The sequence below is a fragment of the Chroicocephalus ridibundus genome, chromosome 11 (genome assembly GCF_963924245.1).
Source record: "Chroicocephalus ridibundus chromosome 11, bChrRid1.1, whole genome shotgun sequence".
NCBI classification, from domain to species: Eukaryota; Metazoa; Chordata; class Aves; order Charadriiformes; family Laridae; genus Chroicocephalus; species Chroicocephalus ridibundus.
Genome location: NC_086294.1, coordinates 10,068,754 through 10,088,620, shown reverse-complemented (window position 1 = coordinate 10,088,620; position 19,867 = coordinate 10,068,754). Strand labels below are relative to the sequence as shown.

At 39.6% G+C, this 19,867-nt stretch overlaps 1 protein-coding gene across 4 annotated transcripts in view; it reads right to left on the bottom strand.

Moving 5' to 3' along the window:
• Positions 1-1,422: 1,422 nt before the first annotated feature.
• The window catches only part of CSNK1A1 (casein kinase 1 alpha 1), a 35,496-nt gene continuing 17,051 nt past the window's right edge, over positions 1,423-19,867 (bottom strand). Inside the window, exons 5-11 of one of the 4 annotated variants that reach the window (XM_063349601.1) lie at positions 18,458-18,541; positions 14,972-15,111; positions 11,639-11,717; positions 10,573-10,647; positions 9,242-9,348; positions 8,182-8,330; positions 1,423-2,939 (exon numbers count right to left, since the gene is read on the bottom strand). In XM_063349601.1, the coding sequence (XP_063205671.1) occupies positions 2,932-2,939; positions 8,182-8,330; positions 9,242-9,348; positions 10,573-10,647; positions 11,639-11,717; positions 14,972-15,111; positions 18,458-18,541 (642 nt within the window). In that variant the 3' untranslated portion in view covers positions 1,423-2,931. Of the gene's footprint in view, positions 2,940-8,176; positions 8,331-9,241; positions 9,349-10,572; positions 10,648-11,638; positions 11,718-14,971; positions 15,112-18,457; positions 18,542-19,867 lie in introns of those variants that run through there. The other 3 variants (XM_063349603.1, XM_063349604.1, XM_063349602.1) reach the window with 3 other exon arrangements.

Genomic DNA, 19,867 nt, shown 5'->3' with positions numbered 1-19,867 from the left:
CTTTGAAGTGCTGTAGCACAGCTTAGATGACTAAGAACCTGTTGTCACAGTCTAATGTCATTACCTGAATTCTAGCACTTACCAGGGAACTTGAGGTTGTAGTTCTTGCACTTTATGGCCCCTGTTATAACTACTTATAAAGGGCTGGGATTGCTTGCTTGCAGAAGTTTTTGACTTTTCATCAGGACAGTAGATAAGAGTAAGCCTCCCAACACAAAACCTATGCAGAGCTGCAACCACAAGTCAAGATCCACATAGTTTTTAATGTTTTCGGTTTTAAGTCTTTGTTACAAACCAAATAGATTATACAGCAAATGAGTGTTCAGTATCACAGCATCTCTTTAAGGAAGGTTGCCGTCTTGTTCATTGTTCAGCATGTCTGGTGCAGGCTGGTTTTCTGCAAAGCAGCATGACACAGCTGACTTTAAGCTCACACTTCTGTGCAGAAGTAAATTCTATTAACACACCATGTCTGAAAGACTACCTGGACTCCATGCTCCTCAGCAGGACAAGGCCTGCAGTTTTAAGAACTACAAACCAATGCATTTTGACACTCTAAGCGTATGAACTATTCTTGCTTACAGTGCTCATCAAGGGCAGTTTTGTTTCTAAACTTTGACAACCCTCCTCAAAGTCACAAGTAAATTTAATGGACAGAGGAAATAATTTCTTCTTCTGAAACCAAATTACTTCCTCCGACTTTCAAATACCTCATATCAAAGCAAGAAAAGCGGTGCCAAAACAATTCCAAGCAGCTACCCTGAAAACAGCTGCCAAGAAGGCATTTCATTGCATTCGTTGCTTCTTCCCCTTCTGCCAATGCATGTTGTCAGATGCATTACCTAGACAGTAAAAATCATATGTAAGGACATAACATAGTATTCTAGATACCAGTTCTTAGAAACATACCCGTTTTCCTATGAGGCATTGCTTGTAAAGCATCCTTATTCGGATAGGGCAATACTCAGAGCCTAGGAAAAACATCCTAGCCAGAAGAACGAGCTACATTTCTTCTTCCACCTTCCAGGTAACAGAGAGACCGCTCTGACTCAGAAGTTTCCAAATGTGCACCGATATCTCTGTGAAGCCCGGCAGACTTTTTGCCTCCCTGTACGCCCAGATTATCTCTACAAATGTTTATTAGCACACAATGTTCTCCAGCTAAAGTTTAACATCTTCTCAGAGCAGATCCTCCTCGTAAAGGGAGTATGCATAGTGACCGCGCAAGAGCGCGGCCTTGATCCAGATTACCACTCCGTGATGACAGAGAGTGCACAGTGTAAGTATTAAGATCTTGAAGAAATGGTTTTCAAAATGAAAGACCTTTTCAAACAGTAAAAATATGAACAGTGAGCAGGAACTCTGCTACATGCATAGAAACTGTCTAAAAAGCTAACATACAAACAACATTTACACAATAGGCATCTGGCAGCATTTTCAGACATTTTTTTAATTTATTCTGACATGCTATAAAGGAATAAATTACACTGTTAAAGAATTACCAGCAATAAAAGTATTTCTTTCTTTCAGCTGGGCTAGAATAGGAGTGAGAAGGAAGACAGCCTGGGGCAGTAACCAATGTGAACTCTGCATGGTGCGAGGCTGTCCCCTAGAACAAGAGTAAATCTGGTCATATCCACTTCACAAGAACTTGAAAGAAAATGCCTTGGTTTAAAACCATCCAAATACTCCATTCAAATTTCTCTCAAAACTAGCAATCGCAAGTCAGTCCAGCCGATGCATGACATGGCAACGCTCGGAAGCTGCCAGTACCGGGTCTGCAAAAGATGCCATTTTGTTTTTAAAAAATCCAATCTTAGTATAGAGGGCTGGTCTCAAACAACAAGTTATAAAAATGCAAGACTGCCCCTTCCCCCTCAAGGAAAAAATACAAAATTTATTTAAAAACAAAATGAGGCAGAGTTACAACACTAAATCTAAAATGATTTAGAAAGAAATATGACTTCTTTTGCTTAACAAATGGCCTTAAAACTTGCTTTAAAAACAGGGTGATGTAGATTTAAACTGAATTAACAAGGCAAATAAAAAAAATCTCATTTCCTTACAGAAACAGTTTTTAGCTTTTAATGAACTTGTAAACAAAAAAGCTCCCGCTTCAAAATAAAAACAAAATAAAAGATCATATAGATGTTTACAGTGATTACATTTATCTAAGCAACTTACATACAGGTTCAGTTGTAAGATGTTAACTAAATTTTGTGACAAATATGCTGTTTTTCCTTTTATACCAAGAACATTATAGAGTTAATGCAGAGTCCTAAAGATTATCTAGTAGTCGCTAAGTTTCTCTTAAGTCTTCACTTTAGATGCTGTTATTTCTAGCACAGGTAAGCAGGCAGAGTCTTTCATACGCTTAAAAACTGGAATCTTTGGTTACTACCATGTCAGCTGGCTTGGTATGTTGCACATAGAAGCCAACAACTTTAAGAATGTTTTAAGTGTACAACTTTCAAAACCCAGGGAGGAATAACCAGAAAAGAGTGCACAATTGTGAGCATTTACAATTATCACAACTGTTGCCGAAGACTGTTCATGCCATTCTTCCAAAACAATGAGATCTCATAAGCAGTGTAGTTCAAAGTAAAAAGGTAACAAAAATTGGCATATGCACAATTTTCTCCACTTGTGTGTCAACCATTAGGTAACTTTTCCACTTGAAAAAAATGCAATAGAAAACTGGACACCATGTTTCACTATCTCAGTAATATTCACAATTACAGCTGCTACAACTCAAAGTGCAGCATCATTGACACTGCCCAGAGCCAGTTTATACTGATATTAAGTTCTTTACACCAAGTAAATGGTTGCCCACAGCCACTGGCAAGTGTACGTATGAACTAAAATTTCTAGGATTTGGGGAGTGACAAGTCCTGCTCCGATCTGCTCTGCTTTGTCCCATCCTCGCCATGCTCAGAAACCTGCAAGATAAACACAAGGGCAACTTACTGATACAGGATGAAAATGAGAAACAGCCTTCACAGTAGGAGAATTAAGTAGCAGTTATGGTCATTCAAAGGGGAAAATGCTGCTCCGTCTCAGAACTGCACACTTCCTAGGGTCCATTTCCAAAGCTAACCAGCATTTGCCACCACACTTTAGCTCAAACACACACCTCTCACTCATACCTACTGCTGCGCTGGAAAACAGGCCTATGCACCAGCTGGATGCTGCATTCCTTAAATAGGAATTCAGATCAACAGTTTGAAAACAAGATGTGTTATTGCCACTAGGAAGCAGGATGTAATTTCATAGGATTGTTTTCTACTTGTCTGCAATGTCTCATGTTTATATCCTTGAATGTCAAACTGTCATCTGACTGCAGTGGTGCTCTTCAGAGACGCAGTACAGCAGTGTCACACAGACAGAAGAGGAACAGGAATAACTTACCTTACAGTAACTGGTGTTCACTACGTGCTCACACGTACAATGCTCTGGGCAACCAGAACAGAAGCAAGAACCTTTGACAGTAACTAGGAACCCAGCATACCTTCTGTCCTTGGAAGGACAAGGGAAACCACATGTGACAGGGGAGGTGGGGAGTCAGGGACAATTCTTTTAAAGTTCTGGACTCCAAATGACACGTTCAAGACATTATGGAAAAGGGAGAGTAAAGGAATACATACAGAGATCTCAAAGAACCAGTTACTGCAAGCTAAGCCAGTCTTCATGTGACTGCTTGTATACTCACTCCTGGTGACTCAGGTAGTAGCACTGTGCTTTAAAGAGGTAACAGGAGTCTCAACCAAAGACTACTTTGCCAAGCAAGTTTCCGTTCTGGATGACCTCCAAACAGTATGGTATTCTGTTGATGCATGAATTCATCTGAGCAACAGCTGCGTTTTTGCAACAGAAACCTCTTCAGAGTGAAATACAGACAAAGCTGACCTCAGCTATAGCTTGTGCTGTCATCCAGAGAGAAGCAAGTGCAAACAAGTCTTAAACACAGCCTGACATACAATCAAAAATGTATCTGGATAGTACCCAGAAGACAGCTTTAACTCTTCCAAAACAGGCTACAGGTAAGAAGATTCACTAGCTTTGTTTGAACCCAATCTTAATGCACTGAAGGACAATTCTCTTTATCCAGCACTAGCCATTCTAAAAAACCAAATCCTGCCCCAGAACTAAGACAGTCTTTCCCACTTGAGCGCAAGTTCTCACAGAAACCCCAGTGAATCCTTAGTTCCACTGGCACAAAATTGTTTGTAACCCTTACTTGATGCATACAACCAAAAGTTACGCTGTTTTTCCATTTAGCATGTGCAGCAGTGGACATTGATTCATTAGTTGAACCACTTTCTCCACCAAAGCAGCCCAAACTAAGTCAACAAAGGAGGAGTGTGCTCCCAGTGCGGAAAGAAACAGATCAACCCATTGCTTTAGAAGCCCGGATGTTTCAAATGAAAATGGGATCCTGAACCTGAGGACAAAGGACATGCTAACAAATTATATGCTGCTATTTGTTAGAATACCTCAAATCCAAGGTATTATGGGCAAGAGAATGCCCAACTCTACAGAGAACAATAGGGAACTGGATTCAATCCACAAATCCCTTTCAAGCCCTGTTAAGACTACACAGAAGTGTTCCCAACCATAGCTGTCAAATGAGATGTTGAGACATTCATGTAGCACACAAGACTTTGGCAGTATGAAGAACATGCTGAGGAGTTTTTGCTGGCATTTCTCTAACACATCTTCACTATATACAGGGCCAGCTCAAATCTGCACATTCATCACTCCTTGCCCCTCCAGGGTGTAACCCAAAACTTTGATAATCTCTATGCTACGTGAGGGATACTCAAATTGCTTTATTACTACTATAGCTGCAGATCTGATCAATGGGGGAAAAGTAACTGTACAGTCAAACTCTAAGAAACTCCTCTACTTGAGAAGTGTTCAAAGTTTTTCCTCTATGAAGTAGCTGCAGAGACAAGCAGTGAAAAGCATTTAGCTGTCAATTGGCTAAATCTCAAGTAGTGAACTAATAGCCTGTTCTGAGAAATGCTGCCACAACTACAGGTGTCTGGTGAATGCTAATGGGATTGCTGACAGGCTCACAAAACTTGACACTGAAGTGAATTAAAAACCATCTCTCACAAATGGAACGGATAGATTTTATCCTGGAGACTGACTGCATGAGTCAGTTTTATGACTGAGGGAAGCTGACTGTAAGCATTGTTACAAATCACACCTGAACAACTGCTGCACTGTCAAGAGATCGAGAGCTAAACTTCCCAGAGTCAGCAGAGAAGCTCTGTCTGTTGAAACCGTTCATCTCTCCCAAGTTCAAAACCAGCTGATCTTGTTACAAAAGACACTGCACAGGGTTCCAGAGAGGGACAGGAAAAAAAAGTAAATGAGAAAAAGAGACCATTGACAGAACAGGCTATCCTGGAATCAAACACAATATTCAGCCTGAATAACCTATAGGACTCAGTGAGATAGTTTAATATGGATCCGAGTTAAAGCAGCCAGGAATATCTATAAATAAGCACACTGTCCAAATAATCTGAGTCATGTTAAGTCTCTGGACATTATTTGAAAGAATTGAGACTTCACACACCCCCTGCCCCACTCCCAAGAGGCACATCTTCAATAGTACTTGCACTTTATACAGTATACTGTAAGATTTTAACCAATAAGTGCACCTGAAAATCGCTATTTGCAGTACTCTCATTAAACTGGATATTGTTACCAGACTGGTACCATTTGATGCCATGAAGCCTTTCAAGCCACTTCAGCACAGGCTTTGCTACAGCAACTACACAAGAATTTAACTGAACGCTGAAAAAAAATAAACCAGGTATTTCATTGATCTTCAACGCGACAGCAACATATAAGCCATAGAACCTCCTGCTTGAGCTTTCCTGGTTCAGAAAATCTTCATTTTAACAGGCAATATTTCTCATAAAAAGGCATGTATTATTTTAGAAATCTGGAATCTTTGCTGTGATGAAGAGACTAAGCTATTTTAGCAAGCTGGGGAAGTCTTCAGATGTTTGACAAGCACTACTTTAATGCTGTGCTGACATTACAGCTTGATCAATCCAAAGGTCACAAGTCTTTTCTTCATGATGCAGGGAGGAAAGCAGGCAGTCATTCCCCTAGAAGGCTGTTACTCTGTGCAAGAGCCAATGAAAGTCTGCTAGAAAAACAGCAACTTTTCCACAGCTATAGTGATGCGCCTCGTTACTAGAGGACGGTGCGACGAGGAAGGTCATCAAGAAGCAGAAATGGTCTATAAGGTTTAACTGCAAGACAGCCTCCCTGTTACTCATGCTTGTCAGTCAGCCACAGCTTTGCATTCTGCCACTAAATCATCACTAGAAAGCAGAGGCATATAATTGTTATGACGACCTTTTCTTCACTTAATGGTATATAGCACTTGGTCAGAGACCACCTAAGCCAGGAGTGGCACATTAAACCTACTTCACCAGCAGAACAATATTTCAAGTGCATACAACTTGATTTTCAGGGCAGTGTTGTTTACAGATCATCAGCTGTTGCATGGTCTTTGCTTTAAACACGAACCATTGTGAAGAATCCACATTTTTGCTCAAGTTATTTCCTCCTGCTCTAACAGCCAACCTCTCCACACCCTGACAATGGGCTGGATTCAGTAATGAGTTCTGAACTCCAATCAGAGCTTCTGTATTTCAGGAAGCAATCCGAGCCTGGGTGCATAATCACTGAGTCTGCTACATACTGGTGTTACAGCTGAAGGAACTGGTTTACAGCTTTCAGTGTTGTAACACCCATTGGCTCCAGCCAAACAAGTTGGACTCTCTGTGCCACAAATAATCTGACATTTAATGGCATCCTATGGAAACTGTTTTTCTTCAAGAAACCGTTTCAGATTGAGTCTTGGAAAGACTAGCAGGTATTTTACTTCACCCAGAGAAATGAAGTGTTATATTTTTAGATCACTATTTTGACTAAAGCCACCTGGTTATGTTTGCATGCTGCCACAATACGTGAAAAACAATGTTTTGGTAAGTTTACTGTAAACACTTCTGCATTTCTTTGACTTCCAAGTCTGCCATGTTAACTTAATATATAATTTTATACATATAAAAATGATAGTCAAGACAAGAATGTACTGAAGAGTAGCAAGCAGCAGTAATACCTCAATAGGCTACCTCAATAGCAGTAACTTAAATCAGGTTCTCTGCTCTCACTGGAACAACCTCATTAGCTTCAACTTTATCCACAGCTCATCTTGGAGAACCAGTTTTATTACAAGACTGGCTGTAATAGTCACCAGCTGTAGCAGTTTCATTCCAGCAACTTACCAGACTAACACTGGCAGATTTACATCACAATTTTTAAAAAACTTCATGAATGCGTTAAAAAAATTGTATTTGCCTTTTCAGAGCGCAGTTTTCAGTTTTTACACAATTACATCTTGAACATTTCACAACATTTCCCTTTGAAACCATAACCTAGAAACATTAAAAATAGTGAAGAAACCTGAAGCCCCACCCCCGAGCATCTACATACTTCAGAAAATTGTGACTTGGCAGTCCACGGCAGTTCAGGGTTACTCTTGAGATTTAGGCAAGACATTTTGAGTTCACTGGTCCTTTAACTCTGGACCAAATGTCTCAATGTAAACCTACTGCAGGAAGCCAGATCATTCACCATTTTCTGTTTCCAATGTTTGAGGCATACAGAAGCAAACCCACAGCACTATACCAGCTGGAACAGAGTAGAACCCAAAGTCTCTAGATCCTTGCCTAGTTAATGAGAATTATCCCTTAAGAAGTGTTAGGTCTAGGATTTTGGATTGTATTATATATTTATACATATATAAATATATGTATCATATATGTATATATATAAATAAAAATAAATAAAAATGTCACATTCCCAACACCAAGTCAGTTTCTTGTTTTTGGAAAGTGGTTAATGCGGGAGCAAAAGATGCAGTGGTTAAAATGACCCAACATCCCCAGAAGAAATGACATGAAGAACAAGGACATTTTGGTATAAAGTTAGTAGTCAAATTCTCCAAGGACGTCTCTTTTTTTTTGCTTTTTAAATTAACAGCCAAATGTATTTTTTAAACCACCTCCTTGATCTAACACTTAAATTGCTGACATTGTCCAAATTAGTGTAATTTTTTTTTCCTGTAACGTCACTTGGTTCTTGGCTACTAACCTTTCATGTTACTCTTGGATTTGTCAGTTTGCTTGCCTGTGGGGGTTTGGGCCTGCTGCCCCTGCCCACTGGAAGAGGCTGCCTGCTGTGCTGCTTTCTGCTTTAACATTGTCCAGTCGAATGTGTAGTCATATTGGTGGTTCAAGGTCCTAGAAAAGAGTAAAATACTTTACTGTAACAGATCATAACTTCCTTATTGCTAATACCAAGCTTTTGCTGAAAACCCAGAACTAGAGGTCTTTTTCTAAGCTGCTTTGGAGATTACGAATGGTATATAAATGCCAAGTATTAGTAACTTAAAGGGATTCTTGAAACAAGCCCAAATACGATCAAGCAGTGTTTTCTTCACTGGTTACACGAAAGTCTGCATTTGTAGAAGAAGCAGCACTTGTCACAACCTGGCTTATCCATTTGTCTGCACTGAGGTTTCTCAGTTGTTTTGTTGGGGTTTTTTTGTTTGGTTTTTTTTGTTTTGTTGTTTGTTTTTAATTTATATAGTTTTAAGTAGACACTGCAGTATTGTAGTAATATCTAGTAAAAGTCACTTTGGTTTCCAGAAACCTGCAGGGAGACTCTTGAGAGATCAGTCCCAGCTCTTCTTTTGACAGATGCTGTTCACTCCACAAGGCCGAGTTTATGTTCTGGTTTCTCTAACAAGCTCAACATAACATCACTATTCCCCTCCACTGAAATCCATCTCCTGGGCACCACTGCTAGTCCCATCACCAATCTCCAACATAAAAAGCTTCAAATGCTTCTACTGAGCGGTCAATTTCTTAAGCTATTTGCAAGAGAACTTGAAGCATGGGCTCAGCCCTCTAGCATTAGTGGTTAGATCACACCATTCAAAAAGAGAATCTTTTCCCTCATGTTTAGTGTTGAAGAATATTTTTCAGGTCCTTTAAACAGCTTGTCAAACTCTGAAATGGAAAGAAAGTCCCAGAACTCCTCCCTACACCACACACATATGAAGCAGCTTTCTGCAGTGCAAGTCCTACAGAGCAGTTACCAACTGGTAAAGCACAGACAAATTTCTGTACTTTTCCACTTTGAGACTGACCTGAAAAGAATACGGAATAATTGCCTCAGATACATGTAATCTGGTGCCTCTTCAAAGCGCAGGCCACGACAGTAGTTCAGATACATGGCAAATTCTGCAGGGAATCCCTGTAAATCAACAGTGTTAATCAAGCCATGGCTTGCAGCAAAAAGCTTCTAACAACCCTACAAAAAGCTGTATTTCTGTCTACTACAGCAGAGAAAAACTGGCTGATGATTCATGTATGTAAATTCCACTTTGCCTCTAGTTATTCATTTATTCTGTATTTCAGAAAGTGGATTTGATCAGCAAGTTACCAGGTACACACTCCTTCCCCAGAATTGTTAGCTGATGCATGTTTTGCAGTTGCAAGTCCTCTGCTACCAAAACCTTCAATACGCAACATAAAGCAGTTCATTCATCCTAATTAAACCTAGTTCTTATTAACTAGGTCTCTGGAATAAGTAGTAATTGTCTCTTAAAAAATTCCACTCACGTTTCCTTGATAATCTACCTGAGCATACTAGAGGCAAGGTCAGTTACCAGTTAAGTGTGAAGACTTAAACCATGAAGATTTCTTTCAGACTCCCTGCTTCACATATTTATACATTTAACACTATATTAAAGCCTACGTGTAAATAGCATACAGCATAGTGCTGTACAAGAAAGAAAACATGGGGTGTAACAGTTCAGTAGCTTGGAAGATGTTGTCAGACTGTAAGGGTATATAAATGTGCGTGACTAGGAAGTGCAATCCCTGCTGCTGCTGTTTCACATGCAAAAACTACCACATGTTCTCAAGGACCTTTGTTAACAAGTACATGGCTGCCACAGTTCAAAAGAAATCTTAAGACCCAAAGGATAGCATCGGAGAACATCATTCTGTGTCATGGCTTCAAAGATCACTTGACATCCAATTCCACTACAGCCTCTATCTGAAATACGGATGACAATCTGAACAATCCTGAAGAGGCAGAAACAAGTATATATGGGCAAGCTATACAGCTCTACCTTAGTTTTATTTATCCAAGAGGGCACATGTAGAACTTTCACTGTAGCAGTTGAAGAAATGAACAAGCCTCACTTAAGAGAGCTGGAGAGCTTGCACAGCCAACAGTTCCCAAAAAACTAGGATGGTGGTGGCACAAACTACACCAAGAAACAGGAGCAAATGCCTGCCCAGTTACACACACAGTCGTGTTGGGTGGCCAAACAGAAGGCACCCATGACTGCCAGAGAAGTATTATGCAGCAGCAAATGCCATGTGAGACTATCTAATATATTGGCTCTAGTTTTAAAAAACAAGAAAAGAACTTCCATTTCACAGTATGACATCATTTGGAAACTCTTACCTTACACAAAACCTCAACAGGAGTGGACATTTTCTTTTCACTAATCTTTTCATACTTTTGCTTCTTTGTTGCAGCCTGTGGAACATGTAGGTCATAATATAAGAGATATTGTGCAACACTGGATTAACAAGGACAGTAGCAAAAAAAATGACAAAAATCCTTTGGTCAACCATAAGTATTTTATGTGAAATCTCCAAGTCCCACACACTTATTGCAAACAGAATGAAGGTCAATCTGGTATTAAGATTTGGACACAGTTTAATACCATTTGTTGCAGTCTAATGCTTCCATCACATGGCACAGCTCATGTAGTTCTAGCTGCTGCTTTTGTCCATTAAACAGACCAGACTTGCTTTCCATTTGCCAAAGTTCTATTAATTCCCACTCAGTACCCCATTCAAGGGCTGCCTGCGTGTTTCAGTAAGCAGCCATTACATTCATTTGCAGCTGAAGAGTTCTAGTGTTTCACAAGCTGCTTGTCTTTTTAGAAAACTTGCAGCTGCAATATCATTTGAGTTACACAATTCTCACGTGGAGGAAGAAAAACCATTAAAACATGAGAACAAATCACTGAAGTCTATATAACAGAAATATTTGCCATACTTGTACTTGGCTACCATACATGATAACACTTGCAAGTCTGTTGCAGCTAATAATTATTCAGTCATACCATAAACTGGACTGAAAATACCACTAAAGCTGAACTTGCTAGGCAAGAGATTATTTCCATGCTCTCTACAGCAATTCAAAAAGCCACTAAATGTTATTTTCTACTTCCCAGAGAGGGCCTCATCCTACAACAGGACAATAATAATTTGCAAAGATGATGTAAGCTATTGTTTAGCATAATTTTTAAGACAGTCAAACAATACACATTTTGCCTGCTGCACAAGAAGCAGAAAGAACTTTTCTTCTACATTCTATAAATATCATTGGCTCGGGAAAAGCCGCTTTGTGTAACTGAAGCTAACCATTATATACAACCACCTAATCCAGACCTGCAGGCAGAGCATGATACCCAAAAATAAGAAAAGGAAGGGTGGGGGGGGAAGGCAACATAACCTACCTTTAACCCTTGCCAAGGCAGACTGGTTCTGTTAAAGTACATCAATACATATCCTAGAGACTCCATGTCATCCCGACGACTGGATAAAGAGTAAGAACACAATGAATTACAAACTTTGGGATTTCGTACTTTATTTCAAGTAGCACAAGCATTCCAAAATTTTAAAAAAAAAGAATAATTAAGGCATAAAACCTAAGCTTTGTTGCAAAGGACGGTCTCTTTCTAATACAGCTAAGACATCTAGGTTTTCAGGATTCCACTGGCAGACATGTAACAAGTCTTCACAAGCAGGAAGCTGATCCTATTCATTTTTCAAGCAAGGAATAGTCAGTAGGTATTTTTGTGGTAAGTTTCCATCTGCAGTTACATTAGAATAATTTGGGAAACAAAAACTTTGGAAAATAAAAAAGGAAACATTAATAACCTGGATAGAAACTAAAGCTTTACCTGCAGGAACCATGGAATGCATTGTGAAAGAGGTACATGACATCAGCCTTAACTTCATTAAGGAAGATATTTCCCTGAACCTTGCCTCAGTCTGGGACCAATACCGAACATCTTGCCCCAAAAGGGCTAACTCCTTTCTTTCCTCACTTCTGTCAAAAAAACCCAAATTGCCTCCATGGTTTTTAAAAGACATGCAATATTTAGAGAGGTGCATGCATCAGAGGTGCCTCTGCCTTCTTCTGAAGAAGCCTGTTTGAAGGCAGCCAGAGAACTCCAAAGTTAACTATCCATAGACTTCACTGAGAATTTGCACTCAAGCTCTCACGCAAAGGGCTTAAAATGTTTTCTGTACTACATATGCTCCAGACCCACACTTTAGCCACACAAACACTATCATACTTTGCAACACAGCTTTCATGATTACTAAGGCTAGTACAGTTCCCTGAAGTGGAAAAAAACGCTCCATGATTTTATTCCTCTTGGCAAAGTTGCCTCTTCCCAGCTGTGGTAGAATCAGATTTTTTTTCCTCTGACTGCCCCTCTGCAGCTGACATCTATTTAACACGAGACAGAACAATGCAAGTTATTTTTCTCCTCCCAGCTCCCTTATCAAGAGAGCCCGACAGGTATTACCGCTGCTTTGCCACCCAGGCAGATCTGCAAGAGAAGTATTTAAATGGTGGCAAGAAAGACTACACACATACTACCCCAACAAGGGAGTAGAAGGCTAAGAGCAGTACTGCAAAGAGGATTGTACATATGGGTGAGGGTAAAACAACTCCCTTTAAGTGAGAACAATCTGTAAGAATCTGGCCAGAGCTACCTCCAGATCTTGGTACCACAGGAAAGAAGTTGTAGGTGATGTTTATGTTACAGCCAACCCAAAATAACCACTAATATTCACCACAATGGCCTGTTTGTCACTCCCTCAACTCATGTTAAAGCCCTCTGACACTTTGGGGAACCAGTTCAGGGATCTATCCCAGAAGAAAATCAGCTTGGCTCCCTAAATCACTTCACCACAAAGACAGAAAAGCAGTTGCTGTGCTGAGGGGTCAGGGAAGACTGGTTCACTCTTGACAGCAGCTAGCTCCAAAGTCATCTCAGCTCTAACATGAAACCACAGCCAAAGACAAAGGGATGAAAAATGAGACTAAGACCACAAACTCCAGCCTGCAAAACTTGCTAATTCTATTAAAATTACAGATTTCAATCATCAAGAGGATTCAGTGAATGGTATGGGGCCATGACATAAAATTATATTCTCTGAGAAGGCAGTGGTAAATTCAGAAGCAATAAAGGGATTAATAGTTTCCATCCCCCATCCATTTTGTTGTTTTAATGTTTAATTTCATTATTTTTGTAGTAGGAAACATTTGGTTCTGTAAATCTGTAATGGATATATTACATTTTAACATATACTGATGAAAGCAATTTTCAGGATTTGGAAAACATGACAATACTCTCCACTACTAAAACAAGGAATGGATAACATTGCAAACAGCTCCTTGAGAACAGCTGTCACTACACATAGGAAAACCTGTTCTGTAACAGTTAAAATACAGCACTAACAGTTGAAATATTCTGCCAGCAGCTTCAGGACTGATTTCTCTCGATTACAGGAATATATTACTTGTTTGCCTCACTGTTGGCTTGACCTAGGCAGTTGAATAGCTTTTAGCATGCACCAAGCTACATTATTATATTAGAATTCCCAGTACCAGCAGATACAGTACAAGACCACCGACTAAATTCAAAATCAGTAGTCCTTTGCAGTTCCCTCCCTGGACTGTGAGGTGTTAGCACAGCTATTCCCTTACAAGAACGGCTTAGGTTCTATGAGATGTACTTACTTCAGAAATGGCACCTGTCATTTACCCTACTTGACCCACATGTCAAGTAGGCTTAAATAATGACACTGACAGACATTAAAATACACTTAAGGAACCTTAAGGAAATTAAAGCTAAGAGAAAACATGGAGCATGTGAAAGAAAAATATTTGTAAGTTACATGTTCTGTTGAAATTGACCACTAGAAATTCTGTCATTCCCACCTTGATTAAATTGAAGGTCAGAAGCATAAACATTCATGGAAGTTTTAACTTTAAGTGACCTCAGCATCATGTGGTAAAGCCACATTACACTTACACATTACAACATCTAGGCATATAGGCAAAGAGACACATCACTTCATATCTCGTGAGTACCTAACACACACTTCCAAACAACTTAAAGTGTTATCTCCACTGGACCACTGCTAAGGTACTATAGTAGCAATATGCTTTTGATCCAGATGTCAAAAATGTGTTTATATGTTCAAACATATATAAATATACACACACACAGACAAAATTATGGTTCTGTATACCAGAAACTAAAATACAGTGGGAGTGTAGAAGATGATCTTCAAGTCTTGCTTGCAGGAAAAAAGGATAAACAGTAGTTTACTAACTTGAAGGGGGAGTGAAAAAACAGGACACAGACCCCAGCTTTAGAATACCCTCTCCGGCTAAAGAATTATATCTCAAGCCAGTCAGCAGTGGCACCAACACGTAACAACACAATCAGGAAAGTGCACCATTTTATTTGTGAAGATCCTCTAACAGATCCACATGACAGCATAGCTTATCCTTTAAAAAAACCAAAACAGTATACACAGAACATCCACTTCATGCCTGCAAGACTTAGACTCTCTTTAAGAAGCAAATTAAGTGCTTGCATTCCCCCCCCGACTCATCCAACTCTTGCATAGGCAGACAAAAGAAAAGCACTTGCAAAGGGATATATGCACTTACTCATATAAAATTAGTTCAGACACTTCAGAAGCGTACAACTAAGATCATCTTGCAGCCTCCAAAAGCACAGCAGTAATTTCCTTGAACTCACCTCTGCTCAATGCCAAGATGTGCATTGATACTGGCATATCGAGCTGTGCCAGTGAGATTTTTGTCTTCTCTGTATGGTATATGTTGCCTTGTCCTGTTGTCCCGGTACTTTTTGGCCAAACCAAAGTCAATAAGGAATAACTTAAAGAAAAATGAAAACAGATTACATTGCTATACAATGCAAAGAATCCCCAATCTCTTTCTCTAGGCATTAGCTACGTTTTAAGACAACCACACAATGTAACAGCCTACAGTTAAAAGGAAGCAAAGTAACAGTGCAGAGTCGCAACTAGCTTTAACTAGCCACTTCAAAAACTTAATAGTGAATTAGTTCAAGCCTTTTCTCAATCCAGTGGACTAGATTAGACTGTGCTACTCAGCATCCGTAGCTTAGTTCTACAACTATTTTATGTTACTATTGCAGTTTGTATCACATTAGCTCAATAGCTACAGTGCACAATTTAGAAAGGAAACTAGTATGTGCGGGAGCACACTTCACAAAAACCCACTCACACTAGAGCAGTTTACACATACAGATAGTTAATGGCAGCTCAGCAGCTTAATGCAAATGATGCACATCCTGTAATCTTCTCTATGTCTCATAAAGAACACTGGCCATTCTGCAGAGCATGAGGCCAAAACCTTCAACAGCAAACAAGACATCTTGCTTTCAATCATATGTTCATTTTAAGACTACCAGAACACTATCACAGCAGCATGACACGCTTGCTGACGATATTAATACAGCCAGGAAGCTACAGACTCATACACGGAATCCAATTTAGGTTTCTAATAACCAAGCTTGACCAATGATATGGTATTTAGCAACAACTGAGTGCGTGCAATTAGTGTGCTAACAGCCAGCCTATCTACAAAGGTTAATACAGACTGTACCTTCTTGTGACAAGATTTCAGGACTAGGCAAAAAAAACTGAGGCAGAAGTACATAAGGAACATTGCAAATTCTAGCAATCAGTCTTCAAGGTACAAATCATCAGGCTGACCTCCTGACTCAAGCTATAGGATCACTGACTACAACCCCTACGGATTAATGAATACTGCAAAAGTAACTTGAGTGGGGAAGGAGATGACGGAAAGAACACATAAGGTTCAAGAAATTCTCAGTAAAAACCTATTCAGTAAAGGTGACTCCAGAACAGAAGATGCAGCTTTAAAAGCAAACAAGTACTGGAGACTGATATGCAGGTATACCTGCATCCAAGACTGAAACAAAGGGTCACTCTGGCACACTGGAAGTGCTGTGAATTATAAACTGACAATTGACACAGAAGTATCAAAGATGCTGAAAGACTGGAAGTTTCTGAATTGCACAGTAGGGAAGTTTTAGAATTCTAAAGATTTTCTAACTATTATGTAGTCTAGACAGGAAAAAGCAAAACGAAAAACCCCTTAAGCTATTGATGTTGGAATAGAAAACCTTGAGTTGAAGTCTTGCCATGATTTATATGCAACCACAGAGCACAGCAGTTCTACGTTTGCTGTCCTAGGGAAAGTCACCCTGAAAGTCCAGAATGCTTTGAACAAGGGGAGGTAAATCCAAAGCCTGTATGTCAGCTACACTGGTCAGACAGTTCAGGAAAGTGGGGGTCTTGTCTTTGTTGCACCCACCACAGCTACCACTAGAGGTAGTTATTCACATATGAGCATGGACATGTTCTTCAGCTACCAGGAAATAAGGATTTTTATACTAAACTCCTAAAGCAGACAGTACAAAGCTTCTATGCGATTACTATACTGCAAATGCAACTTTCCTAGAAGCAAAGCTTGCACTCAAATGCAATCCCTTATTTTCTGATTAAAGCTCTCTGATCTGATGACAGCCTCTGATGTATAGTTTGCAACAGCTACTTTTGCAGGGCCTTTGCCCATTGTTTTAAGCAAAATACTATGCCTTGAGAAGGATGGAAAACCAAACACTATACACATCAGGCAGGAATATTTTCACTGCGCATTTAGTTACTAGCACTTTAAACAATTCAAAGTTTTCATATGCTTTCTGTAATCCTGGGGATCTTGCCGTTAATTAATGGTATGAAGGGACAAAGTCACAGTTCATGGATCAAAGCAGTTAACACTGGGAGTGTGCCTCTAATACATAAATAGCTAGCATCTAGCTCTGTTTAGCATCAACTTGGTAAGGCTACTTTCTTCGAAAGACTTCTAAAAGTAAATGATGCTCTGCCTCTTCCACAGCTGCTACAAGCTTTTGATATTAGATTTGAACAAGGCAACTCTGCACTCCCTCAAGAGCTACGGGTAGAACCTCTTAAAAAAAAAAATCAATTCCACAACACAGACCCATTTTACACTAGTCAAGTACCTGGATGTTATTTTACAGCACTGATTTCTCCAGGGAAGCTTATTCTGATCGCTCGTTTAAGCTCATTCAGTATTTCCTATTCTAGACCATTAGAAGGCAAAGGAGTACGCCCATCATGCAAGGAGTTAAGCTGGAAGACACAGACTGATTTGGATGAGCACAGAACGTACTAACGCCAGCCAGCAGGAACACAGACGTATTCCCACAGATAACCTCATACCACCTTAATTCTGTTTGTTGCACAATCAGCAGGAAACTGGAGAAGTAGGGCAAGATTTTTGCCAAGAGCAACTAGAGAAGCAGATCAAAGCCTCTGCCTCAACTGATAAGAAAGTTTTAGGAGACAAGAGAAGCCTGTCAGCTTGCGTACAGCAGCTAGCTGCCTGGGATTTAATACATGAAGACTATCATAGAAAGCTACGGACTGATTCTATGGCCAAACTCCTGAGCTGATTCATATTCAGCAATTTCCAGCTGTCCTGCTATGAACTGGCATATGTCTTCATTTCCCTCCAATTCATCTCCTCTTTAAGAGTCAGGAGGACTACATTTAACACTGCAAGATAAGCTCATGCTTCTCCGAGACACAGCTTGTCAGGAGTAATTTCATTTTGTAAGCACAATAGATGAAAATATTTGAGTCCTCATTACATATTTGGAAAGATTTTTGAACAAAAACCATTAGGCAAGGAATCTGGCTGAAGCGATAACAGAACTTCTCCCCGTGTATTCAAAGACACCGTAGGAACCCTACAGGAAGGCAAGCAGACAGCCCTATGCCGAAACCCTCTTATTTCACTGGGGAGGCATGTCTATCCTTCAACACATTCAACAGATAGCCTTTGAGTTTTACAGGACTAAAGTAAAACCTGCTTCTGCATCTGAAATCAAGCACGTACATTTACCCCTTTTTAATATCCAGTTTAGAAATAATTCCACAATTTAAACAAGCGCCACAGGGAAACATCTTAGTAATGTTACATGTTTGCCAAGTATGTCTGAATAATGCCAACATAAGAGGTGCTTTTGCAAGGTCTACATTCTCCAGAAAAAAAAAAAAAAAACAAAACAAAACCAAAACAAAACCGAAACAAAAATAAAGCACATGAATTTGGGGTTGAGGTTGGAATAGGAGACAGTTCAGACCTGGTTTAATCCTGAGAAAGATGGGTCCTGAGAAGTACTAACAGTCATGCTTCTTTTCCTCTTCCCCACTGGAGATTCTAAACACTGAACAAACAATAGAGGGTGGCAGTGCATCAAACAGTATTGCTTACATTGCAACAATGGCCGGCGCAGACAGGCAACACCGAGGCGTTCAAGAAAGAACAGGGTAGCCAAATGCCATCCTTCTTCCACCAAGCACTGTAGTTTTCAAAAAACTATGTATGATCATTTTTTTTTATTTTTTTTTTTTTTAAGGAGAAAATTTGAAAGACGTGACAAGGTAAATTTCAACTGTGAGCCGCTCCAAAATGGCACTGCCTTGACCAGGGATAGCAATGGTGACATTTGGCTCTATTAAAAAAGGAAATTGAAGTTTTGCTTACAAAAGCATCCTTTGGTTCCACAAACTGCCCTTCCCCCAAAAGACATTTAGAAAAAGTAAATCTTCAGTAAGGAAGAGGTAGAAGGCATTTAGTCACCTTAAAGTTTACTTTCATAAGCATGCAGGGCTTATTTCTAGCAGAGCTGAAAATTCGTCTTTTAAGGTGGGAGCAAAATTTCTCCCAATGACCAAATTAAAATTTGAAAAAAATCAGTTTAGTTTTAATATAACTGACAGGAAGCTACTGGAACAAGATTACCATGCTATTCTAGTCTTTGTGGCTGATTTTCTTTAAACTGTGTATAGTCATCTCTAGAAAACCCCAAAACTACCCTTAGTTACAAAAAGAAACAAAGTAAATACTGTATGGTGGCAAGTGTTCCCTAGACAAAGCACTTTGTTCCAAACTGAAGCAATCCATTCCTCATTTTGCTTATGTAAACTTATTGATTCGTACTTCTGCAAAGAACTACCTCCCTAACCTCTAAAACCCTGCAACAGTAACGAAGCCCATACCCACAGACAGTGTTTACCACTATAATATTGTGTGGCTCCCTAACTAGTCCATTAATGGGGAAAAAATATATTGGTTTACAGGGAATTTTTTCATTTCAGATGATGCAAGTCTAATGTGTTTCTCCACTGAAGTACAGCAGCATTTTCTAGGCCATTAATCCACATCAAGATGAAAGAGTGCAGCAATGCTAACCTAGCATGACTGCGCAAAAGTCTAGAAAAATGGCCCAAAAAGAACAATTGGAAATCAGAAACTAAAACTAGGGAAAAAATAATAATTGAAGTGTTCAAGTTTACTCTAAGTCATGCCAGAAAATTAAGGAGCCTAACTGCTCAACACAGCAGAGAAAAAAACAGAGCTCTACAGAGTGAAAGTATGAAACTTGGGAACAAGCAAAGTTTAACAGCAACAGGATTACATAAAGACTGCCTTTCAGCTGGACTTACAAGCTTTTCCAACAATGGTTGGATCTAAACATTCAGTGCACTGC